Source organism: Pleurodeles waltl, chromosome 3_2, assembly GCF_031143425.1.
Source record: "Pleurodeles waltl isolate 20211129_DDA chromosome 3_2, aPleWal1.hap1.20221129, whole genome shotgun sequence".
NCBI lineage: Eukaryota > Metazoa > Chordata > Amphibia > Caudata > Salamandridae > Pleurodeles > Pleurodeles waltl.
Window position 1 is genome coordinate 184,815,843 of NC_090441.1, and position 25,871 is coordinate 184,841,713.

Consider the following 25,871-nt stretch of genomic DNA (forward strand, 5'->3'; position numbering starts at 1 on the left):
AGCCCTCTTCAGAATCCAGTCTGGTTAAGTGGGATTAAGTTCTTCTCATCAGACCATTCCATAAGGTCTTTTAAGATCAGTGACGCATAGTATTTTGCTTCCACATCTAGTAATGCAGTTAACCTGTAGTTTGCTGGGTTAGTACAGTCTCCACACCTTTGAATACAGGGGTGATGATGGAACCGCGCCAACTCGATGGAATGCTGCTTGTTGACACCACCTCTTTATATAAGTTGGATAAAGGACATGCCCAGTGATCCAGGTCCCATTTGAAGATGGCCTGTGGGATTCCATTGGGTCCTGGAGTGCAGTCTCTTCTGCCTTTAATTATTATTCTTTTGACCCTATCTTGCGAATAAAACGAATGAGACTGACTGTCCAAGCTTGTGCTTAATTCCTTTACTGTGCACCCTGCCTCATGTAGGGGACAATTAATGCCCTGTTCATTAGTCATACATGATGGTCCTACACTTATACTTATGATCGTTAGTTCAGACATAGGACACCCGTCAAATATGTTTACCAAGAAATCGGCCCAGAGATTTCCCTGAACATTTGAGTTATTTAATGACTTTACTGGCCTGTTAAGGCTGTTCACAAGCTCCCAGAATGTCCTGGAATTGGAGACATTGGTGCTTTGTCCCATGTCATGAGTTGCCCCTTCAGACACACTGACATTTTAGTCACCTGCACATGGTATCTTTGGAATTGCAGTTTCAATTTTCAAACATGCTAACCAGTGCTTTAAGTGGGCATGGTCCGGTCTCTATTGAGCCCTCATTTCTGACGCTGACAGGGCTGTCTAAGCAAGAGAACATGGTATTATTTTCATGACAGTCTTGGAGGCTGTACTTGACTAAAGTCATAGTGTGTGTGTGGGGGGGAGGCTGGAGAAGGTAGGAGTAGGACCAGTAGGAGGATGATGACAAGTAGGAGAATATAGGCTAGGAATGGACCCCCAGGAGGGCTAGGATGACCAGAGCCACAAGGATTAGGACAACAAAAACCAGCCCCACGGAGGCCTAATGTACGAGGATCACCGTTACCAATGACAGAAGCGAGTAGGAACAAAAAGACTTTGAGGAATAGGACAAGGAAAAACAAGGATACCAGGACAAGAATACGTGAGAAAGAGGAGGCGGTCAGTACCAAGGATACCAGTAGGACCAGAGCCAGGCGGACCAGAACCAGAGCAAGGAAAATTAGAAGGATCAGCACCAAGGGGACCAGGAACAGGCCTAGGAGTGCGAGGCGGACCATGAACATAGGACCAGGGGTCCTAATGGAGCAGAAAAAATAGGACCTGGGAGTAGTAGGGCCAGAATTAAGAAGATCAAGAGGACTCCAACAGCCAGATTCAGGAAGAGTGAGGGGACTAGACCTGATGTCCAGAAGGACCAGGGCCAAAATGATGAGGCTCAGAAGGACCAAGACAAAGAGAACCAGGGCCAAGTAGGCTCAAACCACTGGACCATAAGGACAAAGTGCTGGATCTTGAAACGAAGGCAGGCTACAGCCACTCTTGAAAGCACTGTCATTGATCCTCGGTCACAACACCTATGGGGCATTTTGATTAGTTTGTGGGGTTAGATAATTGGGTACAAGGATTCTTCCGGGTGATATCTTTGAGACACAGTGGTCTGAGACAAATAAATCTGTGCCAAGCCTACACCCACACCCACACCCACACCCACACACCCACACACCCACACACCCACACACCCACACACACACACACACACACACACACACACACGTTGGAGAGGGGGTGTGGTTTGTTTTTCTATTTTTCTGCTTGCTATACTTCACATTAGAATGTAAATACGTTTGTGTCAATTATTGCAACGTTGGCGAAAAGAGGCACTATTGGTTTCCTGTTGGCAACTGTTATGTAATTGCCCTAATTGGGCACTTCGGTCCCTCCGACAGTCGGGTATTGACGGGAGGGGAGTGACCCGAATACACAAGTATCTGGCAGTAATCTGGATACATATGACTGAAATGTATCCAACTTCCTTCCTCTGATGCAAAGTAGTGTTAATGTAAGCCAAATATTCTTTTGAAACACAAAATGCAATAAAGATTTACAAAAAAAAGGACAAAGCACCGGGCTAGGGTGACGCAGGTGATCTAAACCACGAATACAAGGACTAGGTGGGCAAAGCCTAAAAGTACAGGGCACAAGAGTCCTGGGGGCCCAAGGTAGTAAGAAGGACTAGGAACTTATGTGATATAAATCAGATGAGCAGGGTGAGAAAGATCGGAATGACCAGATCAAGAGGATGAAATAGAGCTAGGTGAAGTTGGTCAGAAGCAAGAGGATTAAGCATACAAAGACCGAAACAAGGAGGAGCAGAATCAAAAGGATTGAGGGCCTGATTTATATCTTGACAGAGGGGAATACTCCTTCACAAATGTGACAGATATCCAGTCTGCCATATTATTATCCCACAATATCGTATGGAGATTGTAATACAGTGGACGGGATATCCATCACGTTTGTGACCGAGTAACACCTCTGCCAAGATCTATGTCAGGCACTAAGTCTAGTGGGCACAAAACCAAGAAGAGAACACAAACTGTGAGGCCTGGTAACAAAAAGACACCTGCCAGGCAAATCAGACAGAGTGAGGAAAACTGGGAGAACAGGACCTGGAGAATCAGAAGAAAATGGCCAACAGAACAACAGCTAAGAAGAGCAGTGGGATCACAAAGAAGGGGAATAGGAAGCTCAAGGCACAGCGACCCAGAAATACGAGGACCTGGCAAAAAAGGACAAGCAGGACCAGGACCAGGACGAGGAGGAAAAGGAGGACCAGGACAAGAGGGGAAAAGATGACAGGATCCAGAATGACCAAGATGGGTTGCTCAAAACAAGAGGACGTGAACAAGGTTGATCAATGCTAAGTGGGCAAATTAGTGCAGAATCAGGATAAAAAAAAAAAAGAACAGGAGGTCAGTGCAAAGTGTGTCATGAAAATTTGGAGGGGGACATGGAAAACAAGTCACAGAAAGAATAGGTACACTAGAGTCATTAAGACCAGAGACCAGACAGAACAGAATAAGCAGGACGCCAGGAGCATAACCCAGCTTTTACAGTTATTGTCTAAGTTCAAAATGCACCCTCAAAAATGGACCAAATGATGTGTTTTGTAACTACACTGAGGACATAGAAAGCAGAGCAACTTGCAGCCTAGAGTTTCTTAGGGAGAAGTGATACACTGCATACCTTGTTGACAGTAAAGGCTGTTGTCATCAGTGGAGGCATGAAGGCAGTGTTCCCTGCGAAGGGCACACGTGCAGGCTGCAGTAGCAGCCTTTCTCCTGGACTTGACTTTATCAGCACTGAGCAAGATGTAGCATTTTCAAAGTGCACTGGTCCTAGACGAGACCATCTTGTGGCAGAATCTCGAGAGATAATCTGGATGAAGGACCTCTCAATTAAGTGGTTGAATGGCAGTCCTTCTAAAGTAAATCGTATCAAAGATTGGATTTTCTGACATAAGAGAACGTCAGTTCAGACTACACTATTTTGACCATATGTCGGAACTTGTTCTTATTTGACCCAGACATGGTGATGAGCTGACACTGTGCTCAGAGTGATGTTGCATCAGGTGTTATATCTATGTCATCAGTTGAACAACCTGATACTGTCACAGTTCCTAAAAAGATACAGTCAGATGACATCTGCCTAAAATGGCAGACAAGTCACTGATTCAGCATAAACTGAAAAATATGGAAACTTTCATGATCCAAAATGGTGACCTCCATGATCCAAAATGGCGGTGGGGACTGCCTAAAATAAAGACAGATGAGTCGGACTTTAGGAGCTTTATTTCAAGAACTAGTATACAACTGTAGAAGAGTAAACTGTTTTAACTAATCTTGTGAAGGTTTTAATACTCTTTATCATTACACACACACATCTGCAGGTAAACTTAAGAGAAGGATCATGTGTGGAGACCCAGACAGCTCCATAAAATGCCTCCCAAGTCACTGTGTCTTGGCCCATGGTGTACTGGAGTGGCATTCTGTGCCATGTCTGTAAATCTTGGAACAGGGAAAGGCTGAATCAGCTTTTATGGCCATCAACTGGCCTGCAGTAATAGTCATAACATTCGCCACCTACCTTCACCACAAAGACAGTCCAAGTAAGAGGTAGAGAAGGAGATATAATCTGGAACAATCACGAAACTGAAAGGGATGAGAGGTGGCCTGCGCTTGCACAACAAAAGCATCATATGCATAGACTGCCAGGGACAGCCTGAGAGTGTAAGGAGCCAGGAGTAGTCAAAACTACAGAAGCGTTACTGTGAACACTGAGGAAGTCATAGGGCGCAGACTGTATAGGAGTGTAGGTGAAACAGAAACAAAAGACTGTCAGAGACATTGAGACATCACAAAGATTTACAGGTAGGGTCAGAAGCTGGTGGGAACAGAGGCACAGAGAAGCCTGTAGAGAAAAAACTGAGACTCAAACAGAAACAAAGAGCCCAATGCTGCCAGTTATGTGCATCATGCCCCAGCAAGTTAAGAACCATCCCTGTTGCAGTTCCCTAAAACTTCCACAACATCCTTCCTCCCTCCACTTTAATTACTTTATTCCCAAGAGCACCTAACCTACAGTGAAACTTCAGCTGTTACCGGTCAGCAGGCTTACTAGTCCAAAATGTGTTATTTAATCAGTGACAGCATACAATTTAAAATTTCTTCAACAACTAGTACTTTATCTGTGCTATTTTGTCAGTGTCCGAGTAAATGGTGTAGCGTCTTTGTTATTTGCACGCCTGCCGGCCAGATAGTATGATTGTTAACATTTAGTCAGTAAAATAGTGAATTTTAGGCCAGATGTACCAATATTAGGAATAGCGATTACCTAATTGTGATTTACTGAGAATCACAATAAGGAAATCGCTATTCCTAGTGTATGAAAGTCATTCAGTTTCATTTAGTGATTCTTAGTGGATCGCAAATCGATCTACCTCATGAATATGAATGAGGTGGGTCACAATTTGTGACCCATTAAGAATCAACGCCATCACAGGGATGGTGGCCTGCTGAATCCAGCAGACCACCATGTCTGTAAATTGCTTTTAAAAAAGCATTTTTTTTTTTTTTTTTAAATGCAACCAGTTTTCCTTAAAGAAAAACAGGATGCATTTAAAAAGAAAAATGTTTATTTTTTTCTTCTGTTTGGTTAAGGCGATGCAGTGGTCCTGTGAACCACTGCATTCTCCTAAACTTTTTGTTTTTACATTCAGAACCTGAAAGGGGTCCCGAGGTGACCCCTTCCCATTTGGAAATGCTTTACCACTATACTTCTGTAGTCGGTAAATCATTAATGTTTTGCGACCGGAATTTTGTTACAAAACATTATTACATACCATTCTGATTTGGAAGGGACGCCCCTTCCAAATACTGAATCAATACTTTCCTGCAAACCAAAATTGCAATTCGGTAGCCTGCTACCAAATTACAGTTTTGGGTTGATACATGCCAAAATTATTTTTTTCAGTCGCAAGCGGGGCACTTCTATGAATCAACCCACCTGCTACTGTTAAAACGCTTGATACACGTGACCCTTTATTTGCTATTTGCACGGCTGCCATCTAGACAGTACACAGTGAAGCATCTTTGCTGTATGTACACCTGCTGGCCAAATGCTACATAATCTCTGCTATCTAGTCAGCATCTGGGTAATTACTGAAGCTTCTTTGCTGTTTGCCCGGCCACCAGCCAAATAGTACGTAACCTCTGCCATTAAGTCGACGGCCAGGTAAATAGTGAAGTTTCTTCGCTATTTGCACAGTGCTGGGCAAATAGTACCTAAACTCTGCTGTTCATTTGAAGGCCAGAAAAACTGTGAACTTTTTAGGTTGTCTGCATGGTCGCCTGTGAAATAGTCCATGATCTCTACTGTTTTAGCTGGTTGTCAGATAGACAGTGAGGTCTCTTTGTTGTTTGCCCGGTGGCTGGCCAAATAGTACATGATCTCTGCTATTTAGTCAGCTGCAGGGTAAAGAGTAAAGTTTTTTTGCTGTTTGCACGGTGTAAAGAAATGGCTCCCTGTTGCAGTTACCCCCCACTTTTTGCCTGATACTGATGCTGACTTAACTGAGAAGTGTGCCGGGACCCTGCTAACCAGGCCCCAGCACCAGTGTTCTTTCACTTAAAATGTACCATTGTCTCCACAATTGGCACAGCCCTGGCACCCAGGTAAGTCCCTTGTAACTGGTACCCCTGGTACCAAGGGCCCTGATGCCAGGGAAGGTCTCTAAGGGCTGCAGCATGCCTTATGCCACCCTAGGGACCCCTCACTCAGCACAGACACACTGCTTGCCATCTTGTGTGTGCTGGTGGGGAGAAAATGACTAAGTCGACATGCCCCCTCAGGGTGCCATGCCAACCTCACACTGCCTATGGCATAGGTAAGTCACCCCTCATACAGGCCTTACAGCCCTAAGGCAGGGTGCACTATACCACAGGTGAGGGCATAGGTGCATGAGCACTATGCCCCTACTGTGTCTAAGCAAAACCTTAGACATTGTAAGTGCAGGGTAGCCATAAGAGTATATGGTCTGGGAGTCTGTCAAAAACGAGTCATAACGTCAGCCAACAAGGGTCAGAAAAATAAGGAGGAAAAAGGCAAAAAGTTTGGGGAATGACCCTGTAAAAGGGCCAGGTCCAACACTGGGAGTGTGTCATTATGAACTCCACAGCTCCATAATGGCTACACTGAATACTGGGAAGTTTGGTATCAAACTTCTCAGAATAATAAACCCACACTGATGCCAGTGTTGGATTTATTAAAAAATGCACACAGAGGGCATCTTAGAGATGGCCCCCTGTATTTTACCCAATCGTTCAGTGCAGGACTGACTGGTCTGTGCCAGCCTGCTGCTGAGAGACGAGTTTCTGACCCCATGTGGTGAGGGCCTTTGTGCTCTCTGAGGGCAGAAACAAAAGCCTGCTCTGGGTGGAGGTGCTTCACACCTCCCCCCTGCAGGAACTGTAACACCTAGCAGTGAGCCTCAAAGGCTCAGCCTTTGTGCTACAATGCCCCAGGGCACTCCAGCTAGTGGAGATGCCCGCCCCCTGGACACAGCCCCCACTTTTGGCGGCAAGTCCAGGAGAGATAATGAGAAAAACAAGGAGGAGTCACTGGGCAGTCAGGACAGCCCCTAAGGTGTCCTAAGCTGAGGTGACTGACTTTTAGAAATCCTCCATCTTGCATTACCCCAATAGGGATAGGGATGTGCCTCCCCCCCCCCTTAGGGAGGAGGCACAAAGAGGGTGTAGCCACCCTCAGGGCTAGTAGCCATTGGCTACTAACCCCACAGACCTAAACACACCCCTAAATCGAGTATTTAGGGGCTCCCAGAACACAGCAAGATAGATTCCTGCAACCTAAGAAGAAGAAGGACTGCTGAGCTGAAAACCTGCAGAGAAGACGGAGACACCAACTGCTTTGGCCCCAGCTCTACCGGCCTGTCTCCCCACTTCTAAAGACACTGCTCCAGCGACGCGTTTCACAGGGTCCAGCAACCTCTGAAGCCTCAGAGGACTACCCTGCATCTAGAAGGACCAAGAACTCCTGAGGACAGCGGCTCTGTTCCCCAAAGACTGCAACTTTGCAACAAAGAAGCAACTTTGAAACAACACACGTTTCCTGCCGGAAGCGTGAGACTTTGCACTCTGCACCCGACGCACCCGGCTCGACCTGTGGAGAACACCACAGGGAGAACTCCCCGGCGACTACGGGACCGTGAGTAGCCAGAGTTGACCCCCCTGAGTTCCCACAGCGACGCCTGCAGAGGGAATCCCGAGGCTCCCCCTGACCGCGACTGCCTGCTTCAAAGACCCGACACCTGGTAAAGACACTGCACCCGCAGCCTCCAGGACCTGAAGGATCCGACTTCCAGTGCAGGAGCGACCCCCAGGTGGACCTCTCCCTTGCCCAGGTGGTGGCTACCCCGAGGAGCCCCCCCTTGCCTGCCTGCATCGCTGAAGAAACCCCTTGGTCTCCCATTGAATCCTATTGCGAACCCAACGCCTCTTTGCACACTGCACCCGGCCGCCCCGTGCTGCTGAGGGTGTACTTTTTGTGTTGACTTGTGTCCCCCCCGGTGCCCTACAAAAACCCCCTGGTCTGCCCTCCGAAGACGCAGGTACTTACCTGCTGGCAGACTGGAACCGGGGCACCCTCTTCTCCATTGAAGCCTATGTGTTTTGGGCACCGCTTTGACCTCTGCACCTGACCGGCCCTGAGCTGCTGGTGTGGTAACTTTGGGGTTGCTCTGAACCCCCAACGGTGGGCTACCTTGGACCCAAACTTGAACCCCGTAGGTGGTTTACTTACCTGCAAAACTAACAAACACTTACCTCCCCCAGGGAACTGTTGAAAATTGCACTAAGTGTCTAGTTTTAAAATAGCTATATGTCATTTGTGTGAAAACTGTATAGGCTATTTTGCTAATTCAAAGTTCCTGAAGTTCCTAAGTGAAATACCTTTCATTTGAAGTATTACTTGTAAATCTTGAACCTGTGGTTCTTAAAATAAACTAAGAAAAGATATTTTTCTATACAAAAACATATTGGCCTGGAATTGTCTCTGAGTGTGTGTTCCTCATTTATTGCCTGCGTGTGTACAACAAATGCTTAACACTACCCTCTGATAAGCCTACTTCTCGACCACACTACCACAAAATAGAGCATTAGAATTATCTCTTTTTGCCACTATCTTACCTCTAAGGGGAACCCTTGGACTCTGTGCATGCTATTTCTTACTTTGAAATAGTACATACAGAGCCAACTTCCTACACACGGCTGCCGGCCAAGTAGTACACAATCTCTGCTATTTAGCCGGTGGACAGGTAATGACGTTTGCTAACTATTTACACGGCTACACTTCAAATAATGCATAATTTCTGCTATTTAGCCTGCAGCCGTGTAAAAAGCAGTGGAAATTCACTATTTACAAGCCAGCCACGTATATAGGTGATATCTAAAAAGGAAAGATTTGGGCCTGGCAAAAGTTTATTTGTCAAGTGTAAATGGCAGTTCAAAACTGCACTACAGGCTGCAGTGATGCCTGAGACATGTTTTCCAGTGCTACTTTAGTGGGTGGCACAATGGGTGCTACTCACTAATAGCATTTAATATGCAGGAAATAGGCACAGGTAGTGTTGTTAACTAGGGGCTTACAAATAAATTAAATGTGCCAATTAGGTGTAGTCCAATTTTACCATGTTTGAAGGAGAGAGCACTAGCACTTTACCACTAGTTATCAGGGAAAAAGTGTACAAAGTCCTGAAAACCAACGCAAACGGGTTCAGCAAAAGAAAGCAGGGGAAGGAAAATAATCTGACTCTTCAGAGAGAGCCAGAGCCAACAGGAGGCTGAAGCCTTCTTTTACGTGCAATAATTTTGTGGGCTTTAACCCACAGAGGGGCTTTAAAACAAATGTGTGAGGGAAAAAGATTTTAATTTTCACCACCGCACAGATTAACATTTTGCCCTGAATAACACTAGTACGATGGGCCGCACATCAAGTTAATGGCCTTTTTTCAATGCATGATCATTGCTATCAGATTACATGTTATCAATTAAAGTGTTATTTGTAGGAAAGTGCCCCTTTTGGCATGGTTACCCTCCCACACTTTTTGCCTGATATTGAGGCTAACTTGACTGAGTGTGTGCTGGTGTCCTGCAAACCAGGCCCCAGCACCAGTGTTCTTTTCCAAAACTGTACCATTGATTCCACAATTGGCACACCCCTGGCACACAGCTAAGTTCCTTGTAAAAGGTACCAGTGGTACAAAGGGCTCTGTGGTCAAGGAGGGTCCCGAAGGGCTGCAGCATGTATTGTGCCACCCTAAGGGACCCCTCACCAAACACATGCACACTGCCACTGCAGATTGTATGTGTTGGTGGGAAGTAAAAGGTAAAGTCGACATGGCACCCCTCCCTTGGTGTCATGCCCACAAACCACTGCCTGTGGCATAGGTAAGTCACCCCTGTAGCAGGCCTAACAGCCCTAAAGCAGGGTGCGCTACATGAGCAATATGTCCCTACAGTGTCTAAGTCCATTCTTAGACATTGTAAGTGCAGAGTGGCCATACTGGGTGTTAGAAATGGGGTTTCTGGTTGGCTAGGGTATGCACCTAAGCCAGGCAGGACCCACCCACTCTAGTCAGGGCAAGGGAGTTACACGTCCAAGATAACCCCTGCTCACCCTCTTGGTAGCTTGGCACGAGCAGTCAGGCGTAACTCAGAGGCAATGTGCAAAGCGTTTGCACAGCACAGACAACACATGTGACGCAATATATACACCACAAAATAAACACAACACTGAGCTATGTAAAAATAAACTGTATTGCACAAAACATAATTAGACCAAACATTACATGTCAGTAATACCCTGCTACCTTAGCAGTTGTCAGAACGTTACACAAGTTACTAATACTCTGCGAAACTAAGCAGTTGTCACATTAGAACCCGTAAAAGTACTCCGGATTCTGCAACATAAGCAGTAGTCAGGAATCACAATAAAGAAATATATGTACTTGTCATGAACACATGATAAATATCCATAAAAGGAACATTAGAGAACATATGGCAAGTCATAAAAATCACATATTAGCAGATTATGCCCATAAAAGGAACATTAGCAACCATATATGAAAACATCATAAAAATAGGCAGGTAGACATAAACCAATAAGGTCCATCCCAGGACCATCAGACATATATACATCTCTCATAGAGTACCTGTTTTATGATGAGAGGCACCTCAGTGCCAAGGGGATCATAGAGGTGGCCTCTGGCGCTCCTATGCACAAGCCGGGGGCCACGTGTTGATCCTGAAGGGGAGGGGGCAGTATGCACCCCCTCTGATATTGGATGTCGGGGCCCGGCCCGTTATGTGGGCCCCCACATGGGTCGCGACTGACCCTCCTGCGGGGTGGGGCGACGCCACTAAAACAAAAATGCCCAAAGTTCGCCGGGTGGGGCGCTCCCCTAAGGCAGTGACCGGGGGGAAAGGAACCCCTTTACCGCCCCTGTGCCCTGCAATGTTGGAGGCAGCCGCCCTCGTCCTCGGTGTGGCTGCCTGGGTAAAGAGGGGAGAGGCCAACACCTCTCCCACTCGCTGCACTCCTACAGGTAATGGGGCCTGGGGAGCAGGGGCTTCCAATGAGGCTTCCCTCCTGCTCGGAAGCGGCTGCACCCGACATGGTGCGCGAGCTGCTCTTCTGCCCTTCCCGGGCCGCTGCGATGTGCAGGCACCAAGATACCTTCGCCAAAGTGCTTCGCCCCGGGAGCACGATGGGAGGGCACTCGCTCCTTTCCTTTCTCCTGGTGGTGCCCCGGGGGCACTGAAGAGAGCGCGACTCTCGTGCTTTGCCAACGGCAGCCCGGATCGCGGTGGTGATGGTTTATCAGCAACGCGCTATTTCAAGCGCAGGAGAACATTCCTTCAGCACGGGTCGCGGTGGTGATTCCCAGCACGGCAATGCGCTTAGAAGCACAAGGGCACAAAGAAGTGCTCTCTAGGCACTTTCAATATACGAAACAGCACTCCTCGAGATGGGGATAGTTGCAGGGGTCAGTGGCCACAGCACCCTGCCCCTGGAGACAAGCAAGAGGGGAAGCACAGGGCTGGCAGGCCCAGCTACAGGCGGCAGTTCCTCCCAGTGACCAGGAAGGTCACAGGTCAGCACAGCAGCAGCAGCAGTCCAAGGTGGGTCCTGTTGAGTCTATTCAGCAGTGTCCTGTGTACAGTTTCAGGTAAGTCTCTTTAAGTCTCAAGATTGTCTGAAATGTGGGGAAAATTCCCCTGTACTTATACTCGGTTTACAGTGTGTTTTTCAACAGGAGGGGAGAGGAGGTTCAAGCTAGTTACAACTGGTCAAGGCCCCCTCTCTCCTGCAGCACAGGCTCCAAACATCAGTTGGTGGTAAACAACCCTATTGTGTGAGGCCAGGGCACAGCCTTTACAAATGCAGGTGTGCCCCGCCTCTCTCTTCTCTCAGCCCAGGAAGACTATTCAGTATGTAGATGCACCTCTATGACACCTCCCTTCTGCCTGTGTACTGGCTGTCTGAAAAGTATGCACAAAGCCAAACTGTCACTCTGCCCAGATGTGGATTGGAGTCAAGCTGCAAAACACCAGAGTCATTAACACAGAGAAATGCTCACTTTCTAGAAGTGGCATTTCTGTAATAGTAATAAACAATACACCTACACCAGTAAGCAGCATTTCTTACCACCATTACAACCATACCAAACATGCCTACGCTACCCCTCATAAATTAGACAATACCCCTTACACTTAAGGCAGGGTATTTCCAATGCAATCCTATGAGAAGGCAGCACTCACAGCAGTGAGAAACCAAATTGGCTGTTTGTCACTACCAGGACAAGCAACATTACTAGGCACATGTCCTGCCTTTTACATACATGGCACGCTGTCCATAGAGCTAGTTAGGGCGTACCTTAGGGGCGACTTACATGTAGTAAAAGGTGAGTTCTGGGCCTGGCAAGTAAATTTAGATGCCAGGTCCCTGTGGCATTAGACTGTGCACACAGGACCTGCGCTAGCAGGCCTGAGACAGGTTCGAAAGGCTACGTCAGTGGGTGGCGCAAGCAGCGCTGCAGGCCCACTAGTAGCATTTAATTTACAGACCCTCTGTATAGGGATACTACTTTACAAGTGATTTATAGGTAAGTTAAATATGCCAATTAGGTATAAGCCAATCATACCAAGTTTACAAGTGAAAGCACATGCACTTTAGCACTGATTAGCAGTGAAAAAGTGCTCAGAGTCATAACGTCAGCCAACAAGGGTCAGAAAAATAAGGAGGAAAAAGGCAAAAAGTTTGGGGAATGACCCTGTAAAAGGGACAGGTCCAACACTGGGAGTGTGTCATTATGAACTTCACAGCTCCATGATGGCTTCACTGTAGACTGGGAAGTTTGGTATCAAACTTCTCAGCACAATAAACACACACTGATGCCAGTGTTGGATTTATTGTAAAATGCACACAGAGGGCATCTTAAAGATGCCCCCTGTATTCTACCCAACTCTTTAGTGTAAGGCTGACCAGTCTGTGCCTGCCTGCCACTAACAGACAAGTTTGTGACCCCATGGGATGGGAGCCTTTGTGCTCTCTTGGGTCAGGAACAAAGCCTGCTCTGGGTGGAGGTGCTTCATACCTCCCCCTGAAATCACTGCCACACTTGTGGTGAGCTTCAAAAGGTCCAGAACTCCTGTTACAGTGCCCCAGGGCACTTTAGCTAGTATAGATGCCCACCGCCCAGACCAAGCCCCACCTTTGGCGGCAAGTCCGATGGGAAAATTAGTTAAAACAAGGAGGAGTGACCACTGCAGCTAGGATCACCGCTAAGGTGTCCAGATTTGAAATTAACCCCTCCTTGCAAAATCCTTCATCTTGGTTTGGAGGAGAGGGAAACATATGGATAGGAGTGTGACCTCCTCCCCAAAATAAATGGGCACAGGTAGGGTGTAGCCACCCTCTTGGACAGTAGCTAGTAGCCTTGTCACACCTCTAAATCTAGTTTTTAGGGGCACCCCTGAACCTTACTCATCAGATTCCTGGCAACCTCAAGAAAAAAGAAAAAGGAAGGACTGCAAAGCCGACCTCAGCAGTGAAGACTCCAGACGACAAGTGACTTTGCCCCAAACCTAGCAGCCTGTCTGCAGCTTCAAGACCACTGCTACAAAAAGGTAACGCATCCTGCAGGACCAGCAACCTCTACCACCCCCCTGAGGACTGCCTGCCCAGCAGAGGACAAAGAACACCAGAGGACAGCCGCCCTGTCCAGAAGACACCTTCCAAAAAGGACTCCAGAACTGCCCCGGATCCATGAGCCCTGCCCACTCTGCACCCAACGCCCACAGCTTGAATACAGGTGGCCCACCAGACCAGAGAAGGTCCCCAGGTGATTCTGACCTCAAGTCCATCCTGGGTTGACCCCTCCTGGCCAGCATGACGATGCCTGCAGCCTGAATCCAGAGGAACCCCTGACCGTGACCGGATTCAACGAAGATTCCCAAAGCCCAAAGGTACTCATGCACCCGCAGCCCCCTGACCTTGGGGAATCCGACAGATGGTCCAGCAACGTCCAGCCGGCACCCCTCCTACTTGTCCAGCCTTTGGGGTTTCTGGAACCGACCCCCTGGCCCAGCCTGCAGCATCTTTTGTGACCCCCGCGTTCCCCTCATTGAAAAGCATTGGGCGTCCTGCACTGTGCTTGCACCCAGCACCCAGCCACCCCTGTGTTGCTGAGGGTGTGTGTTTGGTGCTGACCTGTGCCCCCCCCCTTGGTGCTGACCTAAACCCCCCCCGGTCTGTGTCCTGAAACAACGGGTACTTACCTGCAATCCGTTCTCTACTGATCACCCCCAGTCCTCATAGGATTCCATTGAAAGCCAGATGCCAAATTTGACCTCTGCACCCAGATAGGGTCAACCTGACCTTTGACCTGTGGACATCCTAACCCCCCCCCAAGACTAGGATCGTATGTTGAGTACTTACCTGTTAAATGTGTTAACATGTTTCCTCACCTAGGACTCTATTGACTCCTATGAAAAATTGCATGGTCAACTTTTAAAATTGAAAAGTGTTACTCTGTTACTAGTTTTATCTGCAAATCCTCAACAAAGTACATTTGATACATATGTCCGATACTTACAATTGTAGTTATGTGCAACAAATACATTTTAATTCTAGTAACAAAGTAACAAAATATATTTTTGCTGCATAAAAACATTGGCCTGGAGTTGGTCATTTAGTGTGTGTCTCATTTCATGACTGTGTGTGTACAACAAATGGTTTGTACTACCATCTGATAAGCCTACTGCTCGACCACACTACCACAAAATAGAGTATTAGTATTATCTACTTTGGCCTCTGTAAAGCCTCTGGGGAACCCCTGGACTCTGTGCACACAATACCTCACTTTGGTATAGTATATACAGAGGAAGCTTCCTACATTACTGTCCCCACTAACAACTGCTTGTTACCAGAGGGGAAAAAGCTAAATGAAGGAAAAAAAGCAATTGACAGCCATGTCTTCAGGGTGCGAGGAGGGAAGTCAGACTCTCAAAATATTCAGCTCAGTGCGAGAATAAGGTTTTAATAAATAAACAACATTACCTGGAAACCGCAAAGGTGTATATAAGCCTGGTGGCTTCCAGTACTTGTCCCTCTAATTTCTCCCCCTCTCCCTTGCTGTCCCTCAAACAATGCTGCTTTTTATAGTGGGTACTGAGCCTGCCACCAGCCACGGTGCATGTGGATGACGGGCTGATTATGCCCTCACTCTACCCTTTGGCAGGAGGCTTTTGCCCAGCAAAACTAATTAGGGAAAAAGAGAGGCTGTGGAGGTGCTCCTAAAACTGTCATTTGTGGGGCTACATTTGAAGGGATTATACATCTAAATAGAATAGTGAGCGGATTGTGATAGGTTCAAAAGTCAAAACAACATAGTTCTTCACAATTCAGCTGACAGTGTGAAACATCGGTCAATTGGAAGACAACTTAAATATGACTGAAGAGGTCACACCCTGCTTTAGTAGGCTAAAATGTCACCACGAACAATGGCCACAACTCTGAGGAAATATAAATAGTAAACTGTTTTTATAGTAAGTTCCAATGCATGCCCTAGGCAGAACCAGCAGCTTACTGAGATTCACAATAATATTGCAATTTTGTAAAACTCCAACTATCTCTATAAAAGTCCCCAGACACCACTCACAGACGTGCAATGTATAAATGTAATGGCGCAAATATCCTAGGAAATTATAAGATGTTAAAAATGTTCCTTCTTAAAGGTATTTGTTTTTGTGCCAGCAACAACCCATGAGGTGCCCGCTCATGGGAACATCCTCCTTACCTGTAGATAAGGTGCTTTGATAAATCTGTGCCAAAGTGTGCCAGGAAGTCCTCAATGTGGTGCGACCTAGCAGTCACTCCCAGGTGCAGCTGGAAGGGTATGGGTGGCTCCGGCCGAGCCCATAGTCTTTGTGTCACCTTCTGTATCCTCTCTTTCTCTGGACTATGACTGGCCGGCGATCTTTGAATTATACCATGCTTGATGGGAGGCAAGGTCTATGGGCACACAATAGGTCAAACATATGAGAGTTGCAACCCAATGGATTTTTCACATCCAAAAAATGTGCTGTACATGTATGCATTTAAGTAATATTACACAGACAAAACTGTTCTTCATTTTGTACACCTTGGAAGGATGGAAGTATAAACTGACCCTATGAAGGCTATAATTTGGGGCCCTTATATTTTCCAAAGTTTTAAAGGTGGAGCAATCATAATGGCTTCAATGATTTAACCCAACGTTAGTGGGCTTCATTTGCAAGGGATGGTAACTCTATGGTAATCTGGATAAGAGTGGTTGGCAGGCTGGGTCTATCAACCTATAATAGAGACAGAAGAATATAACTGTAAACCTTGAAAAGTATTTAGAAATTCAAAGAGGCGTTCAGCACCACCTTCTACTAGGTCCCTCAAGATGCTTCTTGGGAAGGTGGCTACATCCAACGGGCAACCGAAATCAGTGGACTGGGTCAGAAGGAAGAGGGTGACTATAGATTTACATTTGTGTGCCATTAACAGTTCATTTTCCTTTCATTTCTGTAGTTAAACGGAAGAAAAACTTACTGTCTTTTCAATCACTGGAAAATCATGACAATGGAGGATATTCAAAACAATTTCATTCAGGGAAGATGAAGTGCCACAGACATCACTTAACTGTAACAGTGATGGTATATAAAATGAAATTCATGCCAACTTCTGGGAAAGCTTAGTTGCCAAGACAAGCCAATTGACTGAAACACATGAAGACGTTCCGGTTTTCAGTATCTAGTCGTAATGAAATCTAGTGGGATTTTTTTCGGAGTTTTTCACCGTTTTCAAAAACTACAAATATCAGTGCTTTAGTGTTTATTCATTTTTATCCATTAAAACAATAACAAATAATAAAAATCAAAAGGCTGGTGTTTTCCAGTACTTAAACAGAATTTTGCTTTTATTTTCTTCCTTTCCTCATTTGTTTTTTTTTCTCAGTTATAATTTCCTTTTTCAGCACAAGGAGGCAGCAGGAATAACACCCTGCTTCCAATTCTGGAGCCCTATCTGGCCTCTTTGGCCATAAGGACTGCACTTTTGCTGCAAAACAGACAAGTGGCCCTTTGTCAGCTGTCTTGATGTTGGTGGAAGGATCAGCAGGATAAAAAGAAAAGGAAAGGTGCAGCCATGTTGGACAATTTGGAGGACCCATCTCTTGAAAGTAATGTCTTGCCAGCCCTAAAGAAAATGGTGGAGTGGCTGTGTTTCAAGGGACAGTAAAGTGGTTTACAGGTTGTTGCTTGAGCTGTGCATGCCCTGAACATTGTCTCTGGGAGCCACATCTCTGACCTTGAAAGGACAGAGGGGCTTTGTAAGGAAATGCCTCCTTGGCATGGTTGCCCTCTGACTTTTTGCCTTTGCTGATGCTATGTTTTGAATTGAAAGTGTGCTGAGGCCTGCTAACCAGGCCCCAGCACCAGTGTTCTTTCCCTAACCTGTACTTTTGTATCCACAATTGGCACACCCTGGCATCCAGGTAAGTCCCTTGTAACTGGTACCCCTGGTACCAAGGGCCCTGATGCCAGGGAAGGTCTCTAAGGGCTGCAGCATAGCTTATGCCACCCTGGGGACCCCTCACTCAGCACAGACACACTGCTTGCCAGCTTGTGTGTGCTGGTGAGAACAAAACGAGTAAGTCGACATGGCACTCCCCTCAGGGTGCCATGCCAACCTCACACTGCCTATGCAGTATAGATAAGTCACCCCTCTAGCAGGCCTTACAGCCCTAAGGCAGGGTGCACTATACCATAGGTGAGGGCACCAGTGCATGAGCACTGTGCCCCTACAGTGTCTAAGCAAAACCTTAGACACTGTAAGTGCAGGGTAGCCATAAGAGTATATGGTCTGGGAGTCTGTCAAACACGAACTCCACAGCACCATAATGGCTACACTGAAAACTGGGAAGTTTGGTATCAAACTTCTCAGCACAATAAATGCACACTGATGCCAGTGTACATTTTATTGTAAACTACACCCCAGAGGGCACCTTAGAGGTGCCCCCTGAAACCTTAACCAACTACCTGTGTAGGCTGACTGGTTCTAGCAGCCTGCCACACTCGAGACATGTTGCTGGCCCCATGGGGAGAGTGCCTTTGTCACTCTGAGGCCAGTAACAAAGCCTGCACTGGGTGGAGATGCTAACACCTCCCCCAGGCAGGACCTGTAACACCTGGCGGTGAGCCTCAAAGGCTCACCCCCTTTGTTCCAGCACTGCAGGGCACTCCAGCTAGTGGAGTTGCCCGCCCCCTCCGGCCACGGCCCCACTTTTGGCGGCAAGGCCGGAGGAAATAATGAGAATAACAAGGAGGAGTCACTGGCCAGTCAGGACAGCCCCTAAGGTGTCCTGAGCTGAAGTGACTCTAACTTTTAGAAATCCTCCATCTTGCAGATGGAGGATTCCCCCAATAGGGATAGGATTGTGACCCCCTCCCCTTGGGAGGAGGCACAAAGAGGGTGTACCCACTCTCAGGGCTAGTAGCCATTGGCTACTAACCCCCCAGACCTAAACACGCCCTTAAATTTAGTATTTAAGGGCTCCCCTGAACCTAAGAATTTAGATTCCTGAAACTACAAGAAGAAGAGGACTGCTGAGCTGAAAGACCCCTGCAGAAGAAGAAAAGAAGATACCAACTGCTTTGGCCCCAGACCTACCGGCCTGTCTCCTGCCTTCTAAAGAAACCTGCTCCAGCGACACTTTCCCCAGGACCAGCGACCTCTGAATCCTCAGAGGACTGCCCTGCTTCAAGAAAGACAAGAAACTCCTGAGGACAGCGGCCCTGCCCCAAAAAGACTGCAACTTTGTTACAGAGGAGCAGATTTAAAGACCCCTGCAATCCCCGCAAGAAGCGTGAGACTTGCAACACTGCACCCGGCGACCCCGACTCAACTGGTGGAGAAACAACGCTACAGGGAGGACCCTCCGGCGACTCCAAGACTGTGAGTAACCAAAGTTGTCCCCCCTGAGCCCCCACAGCGACGTCTGCAGAGGGAATCCCGAGGCTCCCCCTGACCGCGACTGCCTGACTCTAAAATCCCGACGGCTGGAAAAGACCCTGCACCCGCAGCCCCCAGCACCTGAAGGATCGGAACTCCAGTGCAGGAGTGACCCCCAGGAGGCCCTCTCCCTTGCCCAGGTGGTGGCTACTCCGAGGAGCCCCCCCCTTGCCTGCCTGCACCGCTGAAGAGACCCCTTGGTCTCTCATTGAAAACCATTGAAAACCCGACGCGTGTTTGCACACTGCACCCGGCCGCCCCCGCGCTGCTGAGGGTGTACTTTTTGTGCTGACTTGTGTCCCTCCGGTGCCCTACAAAACCCCCCTGGTCTGCCCTCCGAAGACGCAGGTACTTACCTGCTGGCAGACTGCAACCGGGGCACCCCCTTCTCTCCATTGAAACCTATGCGTTTTGGGCACCACTTTGAACTCTGCACCTGACCGGCCCTGAGCTGCTGGTATGGTGACTTTGGGGTTGCTCCGAACCCCCAACAGTGGGCTACCTTGGACCCAAATCTGAACCCTGTAGGTGGGTTACTTACCTGCAAAAACTAACAATACTTTACCTCCCCCAGGAACTGTGAAAATTGCAGTGTCCACTTTTAAAACAGCTATTTGTGTTTTATGTGAAAAGTATATATGCTACTGTAATTATTCAAAGTTCCTAAAGTACTTACCTGCAATACCTTTCAAATGAGATATTGCATGTAGAATTTGAACCTGTGGTTCTTAAAATAAACTAAGAAAAGATATTTTTCTATACAAAAACCTATTGGCTGGAATTGTCTCTGAGTGTGTGTTCCTCATTTATTGCCTGTGTGTATGTACAACAAATGCTTAACACTACTCCTTTGATAAGCCTACTGCTCGACCACACTACCACAAAATAGAGCATTAGTATTATCTTTTTGCCACTATCTTACCTCTAAGGGGAACCCTTGGACTCTGTGCAAACTATTCCTTACTTTGAAATAGTGCATACAGAGCCAACTTCCTACAGGCTTGCTGTGCTAGCAGCAGAGTGTGATGTTGTCAATTTGCCAATTCCCTAGCTTATCCTCTAAAATGACAAGATTGTTGGAGAAACTGTCTGGTAGGCGTGGAGAAAAACAAGGAACAAGTTGTGGCACGTGTTGCTCAAGAGCCGAGTCAACCTTCTCACCCAAGACATCAAAGCCTTTGAATGGCATATCCATCAAGGATACTTGGACATCCTCTGAGAAGTACATGGACTTTGTCCAAGCATGGCGCCAAAGCCCCATGCTCATGCTAGTTGTCCAACACAATCAATATATTGTAGCCAGGTCAGATCAGAAAACACATTTAGGGCCATATGTACGAACACATTTTCCCATAGACACAGAATGGATAAAACCCCTTGCTACATCTGGCCCTTAGCCACATTCTGGCCATGTGACTAGGTTAGGCTAAAGATGCCCATAAGTGGTCAGGGACCACCAGTAGAATTTGACCAACCATTTTCCATAGAACAAGGGTGTAGCCACCAAGGAGGCAGCTGGCATTTATTGAATGGAGGGCAACGCTGTGGAAGAAAACATGTGCTTGCCAAACACCTCCATGCACTTGGATTTGCAGTCAGAAATGATTGTAGGACATGTGTTAGGGTTCACCTTGCTGGTGGATGCCTGCACTACCAAGGTGTCCAGACGTGGACAGTGTGTAAGAAAGTCAGGGTTGCCTGGAGCTGGTCTGACTTGTCTATTGACCGGAGGGCCAGAACATGGTTTTGTCCAAGTGACCAAAGGCATATCTGAGAGGGATTCATTAAACTGGCAGAAGCCGTTCAGCAGGTGCCTGGCCAGACTGAACGGCCTCTGTAAGAACATTAGTTTTGACCTCCATAGTTGAGAGATGTAGGTAAAGAAGCTCTGCAGCTTGTCTACTCACTACCACAAATGATGCCCTCTCCTCCGCGGCTAGACCAAGAAGCAAAACTAACCCAGTATCTGAAGAGGTGTCCAGGCCACTGGCATCCTGGAGGTCATGCAACCAGCATTGCTCATTATACTGTGGGACAATTTTATCCTGTCATCACCAAAACTCTGGCAGCAGTCTAAATCTGAGCTTAAAATCTGATATAGCACCTTTGTGCAATTGTGCGGTCAAGGTAGTGTGTCTGAGTCAAAAGGACTGTCAACTGGTGGTGCCGCAATGGGCACAGAGGGCTGCCGCAGCCAAGACAACTTCAGATCTGAGTTGGATAGCTCAATAGGTTGTAAATCCTTCTTCAGCGGTGTTGCTACCACTATCGATGTCAAAGGTACTGGCACCGGTTTTAACACTGGAACTAAAGTTGGCACCGAAGCTGGTGCAGAATATCAAGTGCGTACTAGGCGCACAGATGACACCAAGGTTGAACATGCTGGCCGTAGCCCTTATTGGAGGTTGTAAGAAATTGGGTTATTTATTTTGAGGGGATTGGGGGTGGGCTGGAAGCCCCACTCGGACTACAATCTCTGAAAAAAGTGAAACACATACATCACTGAATTAACCTGTGCTTAACCTTGTGGTAGCTTGGCATAAAAGCAGTTAGGCTTAACTTGAAGAACATGTGTGAAGTATTTATGCAGCACACAAATGGTAATGAAGTGAAAATCCAACAGAAGCAAAAATTCCACTCCAATTTAGAAAAACAAAAAGAGTAAGGTTTAATAAATAAAAAGACCAAAACAACAAATATCCATTCAGTATAACCGGAGATGTGCCATTTCAAAGGTTTAAGTAAAAATATTGCAAAGAATGAGAAAGTGCTAACTGTAGGTAACTGGTCATGCTAGACAGGGACAAAGTAGCAAGTTCAGGCCGACCACAATGGAGTGTGGACTAGATACAGAGACTCGGTTAGTCCTACTGAAAAGTCACTGTCTCATCGTCCGCTGTGCAAAGTTGAAAACTTCAGGATTTCACTGAAGGATCTCTACTGATGCCAGCCAACCGTCCAGTACATGAGGAGGCACCTCTTCGGCATCAGCAACTCACTCTAGCAGAGGCCAGCAGGAATCAGGCAGGTCCAGTTGCAGCAGATCAGCTGGGCAGTTGCATGGAGGCCTCTGGAGCCTGTTGTGACTCAGTAGCTCAGAACAGGAGATCGGCCACCTGACCCATGAAGTCACTCAGGTTAGCCTGGGATGACAGGAGCAGGTTCGGTATTGCTTCTCACAGCACAGCAGTCCTCAACCACCAGGGCAGTCCCCTGAGGAGCAAGGCCGGCCTCAAGCAGCAGGGCACGCCACTGGGATCAAGGCAGTCCATCTGTAATATCTACAGTTTGAGGAGTGTACTGAAAGTTATAGCCTGGTTTAGATTTCGGAAGACAAGTTACTCCATCACAACGGTGACAGATGTCCAGTCCACTGAAATATAAGTTCCATAGAAAATAATGAGATTTATAGTTCGGCAGAGGAAATATCCGTCACCGTTGTGACAGAGTAACCCGTCCACCGAAATCTAAATCAGGCCCTTAGTCTGAGGGTCTAATATTTATACCTGGTGGGAGCCTTTGAGGTGAGAGACACCTTTACCATTCCCCCCATATCTGATTCTGGAATTTCCTTACTTCCCCTGTCCAGGCTGCAAACGGTCTGGGGTGACAAAAGACTGCTGTCAAGTTATCTGTGAGTGAGCTGAAGGAAGACCCTTTGAAATGTAAGTGGGGCAGGGAACAGCTCAACCCTCCAATCCTGGCCCATACTGCCAACACCTAGTCCTCTTTGTCTCAGTGTTTGGGAGGAACACACAAAGGTCACGTCGTCTACACCTAGCCATTTGACCCAGGACACAGACTGCAGGCACCAAACGATTAGGACAAGAAAAAGCCAACTTTCTAAAAGTGGCATTTTCAGAATTTTTACTTAAAATCCTACTTTACCATTAAAGGATTTGCCTTACAGTAATGAAAAATGAATGTATAAGTTTTCCACTATTAGGACATGTAAAACTTAAAAATTAATGTCCAACATATTAAATTCAATGCACACAGCATTATGGGCAGGTGTATTTTGCCAGGTCGAACTGGCAGTTTAAAACTGAACTACAGGCTGCAGTGGCAGGCCTGAGGAATGTTTTTAAAAAGCTACTTTAGTAGGAGACACAGGGAGTGCTGCAGGCCCACTTGTAGCATTTAATTTACAGGCCCTGGGTACACGTAATACCACTTTAGTAAGGCCGTTTAGGTACATTAAGGGGGTCATTCCGACTTTGGCGGTCTTATCCTTAGATTGCCAAAGTCGCAGGCGGCAGAAGACCACCAGTGCTGGCGGTCTTCTGACCACCATATTACGAGTACTGAAAGATTTCTGCCACAATTTGGGCAGAAATCATCCAGTAGTCGTGCTGGCGGTTGGAGGCGCAGGGGCGGTTCCACCACCGGCCCCGCCCCACCAGTAGGACACCGCCCACCGTATTACAAGCTGTAATGCAGCCTGGCGATGTCCTGGTGGCGGGGGCGCTGCCGGCGGTGAGAGCGCCTGGTCCCGTCCCCTCAGGGAGGAGCACCTCGCTGGACGAGGTATGTGTCCACTGAAAGGGGAGGGGGGTGGGTGTGTGTGAATGGATGTAATGAATGGGATGTGGGAGGGGAGTGTTTGTGCGTGCGTGTGTGTCTGTGTGTAAATGTGGTCATGCGTGTGTGGGTGAATGTGAATGCTTGTTCGGGGTGTGTGTGTGCATGCATGAAGACAGGGGTGGTGTTGTGTGTGTGTATGTATGTTGAGAAAAGGAGGGGGGTGGGGGATGGAGTGTGTATGCATGCCAATGGGGTGAATGTACTGAGTGCGTGTGTGAGTGGGGGTGTGGTGCGTGTGAGCACCTATGAGTGTATGGATTTGGGGGGGTTGCATGTGTGTGCGCTTGCATGTAAGGGTGTTGTGAGTTGCAGGGTGTGCGTGTCTGGCTGCGTGCATGAACGTGGGAGGTGGGGGTAAGTATGGGGATCGGAATGGGGGATAAGTACGGGGATCAGGGGTGAGGGTAACTACGAGGATCGGGGTGGGGGGTTCACAACTGGGAGCAGAGGGGTTACTGGGGGGTTTTGGGAGGAGGGGCGGGAATATTGTAAGTGAGGTGGGTGAGGGGCTCTTGGGTAGATGGGGGATTGGGGGAGTCGTCTACCGGCGACAGGAATGCAAATTCCTGTCGCCGGTAGCCTTTCGACCAAGGGCCACGAAAATCCTGGTAGAAAGGGGACTTGTGATACCGCTGGCAGTATAGGGTGGACTACCGGGTTGGAGATGCTTATCTTAAGCCCACTGGTCCGACCGCCCTGGCGGTATGCACAGGAAAGTGGAGGTTTGGCACAGGCCAAGCCTCCACACTCGTAATCTAGTGGTCTTCACCGCCGGCCCGACAGCGGTGAGTCCGCCACCACGGCCGGTCGGAATGACCACTTAAATGCACCAACTGGGTGTAAGCCAATTTTACCATGTTTGATGGACGGAGTACGAGCAGTTTAGCACTGATTAGCAGTGGGAAAGTGCACAGAGTACTAAGACCAACAAAAACAAATTTCAGCAAACAGGAGGTGACAAGGCAAAAGGTTTGCGGAAAGACAACACCAAAGGCTGACAGACCTAACAGTGGGCTTTGTGGATCCTTGGGCCCAGAGGCAAGTTAAAGGGATCGGGAAGCATGCTGAAAATGTGTAGCATGGCATCCCTAAATGGCTTTATATGCGGTAAAAACCCGGCATCTCTGGTGATCGAAAAGGTTAAGTCTAAAAATGGGGTCAGCTGTAAAAAAGTGAGCGCAATAGATTTTTTTTAAAAAAAACCTTTTTTGTTTCTGTGGCCTAAGTCAAAAGGCTTCCAATAAGAAACATTTTCTTTTTCTTGAAAATCTGACAAACTTTACATTTTCTGTGAACTTTTTTCTTTGCTGAAAAAAGTGAAAAAGAGCAAGCTTTTGCAAGCCAAACCAGTGATGCAAAGGCATCACCAGTGCTGCATCGCAGAGTTGATGTGCATCATTAGTGATGCATGAAAAAGTAACTTTTTTATTAAAGGATTTAAAAATATTCTGAGATATATGTTTTGTTTAACATGTTATCAGGCCACTGTTCCATGTTTTTAAAAATAATTGTTTAACGTCTTATGGCACTTCGAAGCGCTGATGATGAAGAGGGAAACTGATGATTTGTTTTTTCTGAGGGATGCTTCAGATGTGCTGAAAATGCATTTGGGGAGTATTCAGGACATTACAAATGCATCTATATATCTTTAAAATGATTTGGTAATATCACAATTTCGACCTACATAAGAGGGAGAGGGAGCAGGTTGAAATTTTCCCCGGCTCGGAGTTCCACGACATCAGACACAAAAGTGGCTTTGTCCCCCAAACTTGAAAATGAACATTTTCAACTTTATTTGTAAGACTATTAATTTACTTTCATTCATTACGTATTTAGCATGTAATTAGGCCAATTAAATACCCTGTTTCTTTTCATTTTGTTCCATGTTTGAGGGTTTTTGAGCACTTTGATTCACCGATGATGCATTGGGACTTAGTTCATTTTTTTAGTTTGACACATGAAAAGTGTTGCACATTTATTTTAGAGGTACTTAGAACACTGAAATTGCACATATATAGTAAGTTGAACACTGTAAACGCATCTATATGGTTTTAAAATAAATAAACATTGTCAGGCTGAAATTTTACCCAACTCTGAGCTCCATGGCCTCGGATAGAAAAAGCAACTT

At 47.0% G+C, this 25,871-nt stretch overlaps 1 protein-coding gene across 2 annotated transcripts in view; it reads right to left on the reverse strand.

Annotated features, from left to right (window-relative positions):
• CFAP65 (cilia and flagella associated protein 65) overlaps positions 1-25,871 on the reverse strand; it is a 433,505-nt gene that overhangs the window by 22,030 nt on the left and 385,604 nt on the right. For both annotated transcript variants that reach the window (XM_069227128.1, XM_069227129.1), the window contains exon 29: positions 15,918-16,132. In XM_069227128.1, coding sequence (XP_069083229.1) covers positions 15,918-16,132 — 215 coding nt within the window. The remainder of the gene's footprint in view (positions 1-15,917; positions 16,133-25,871) is intronic.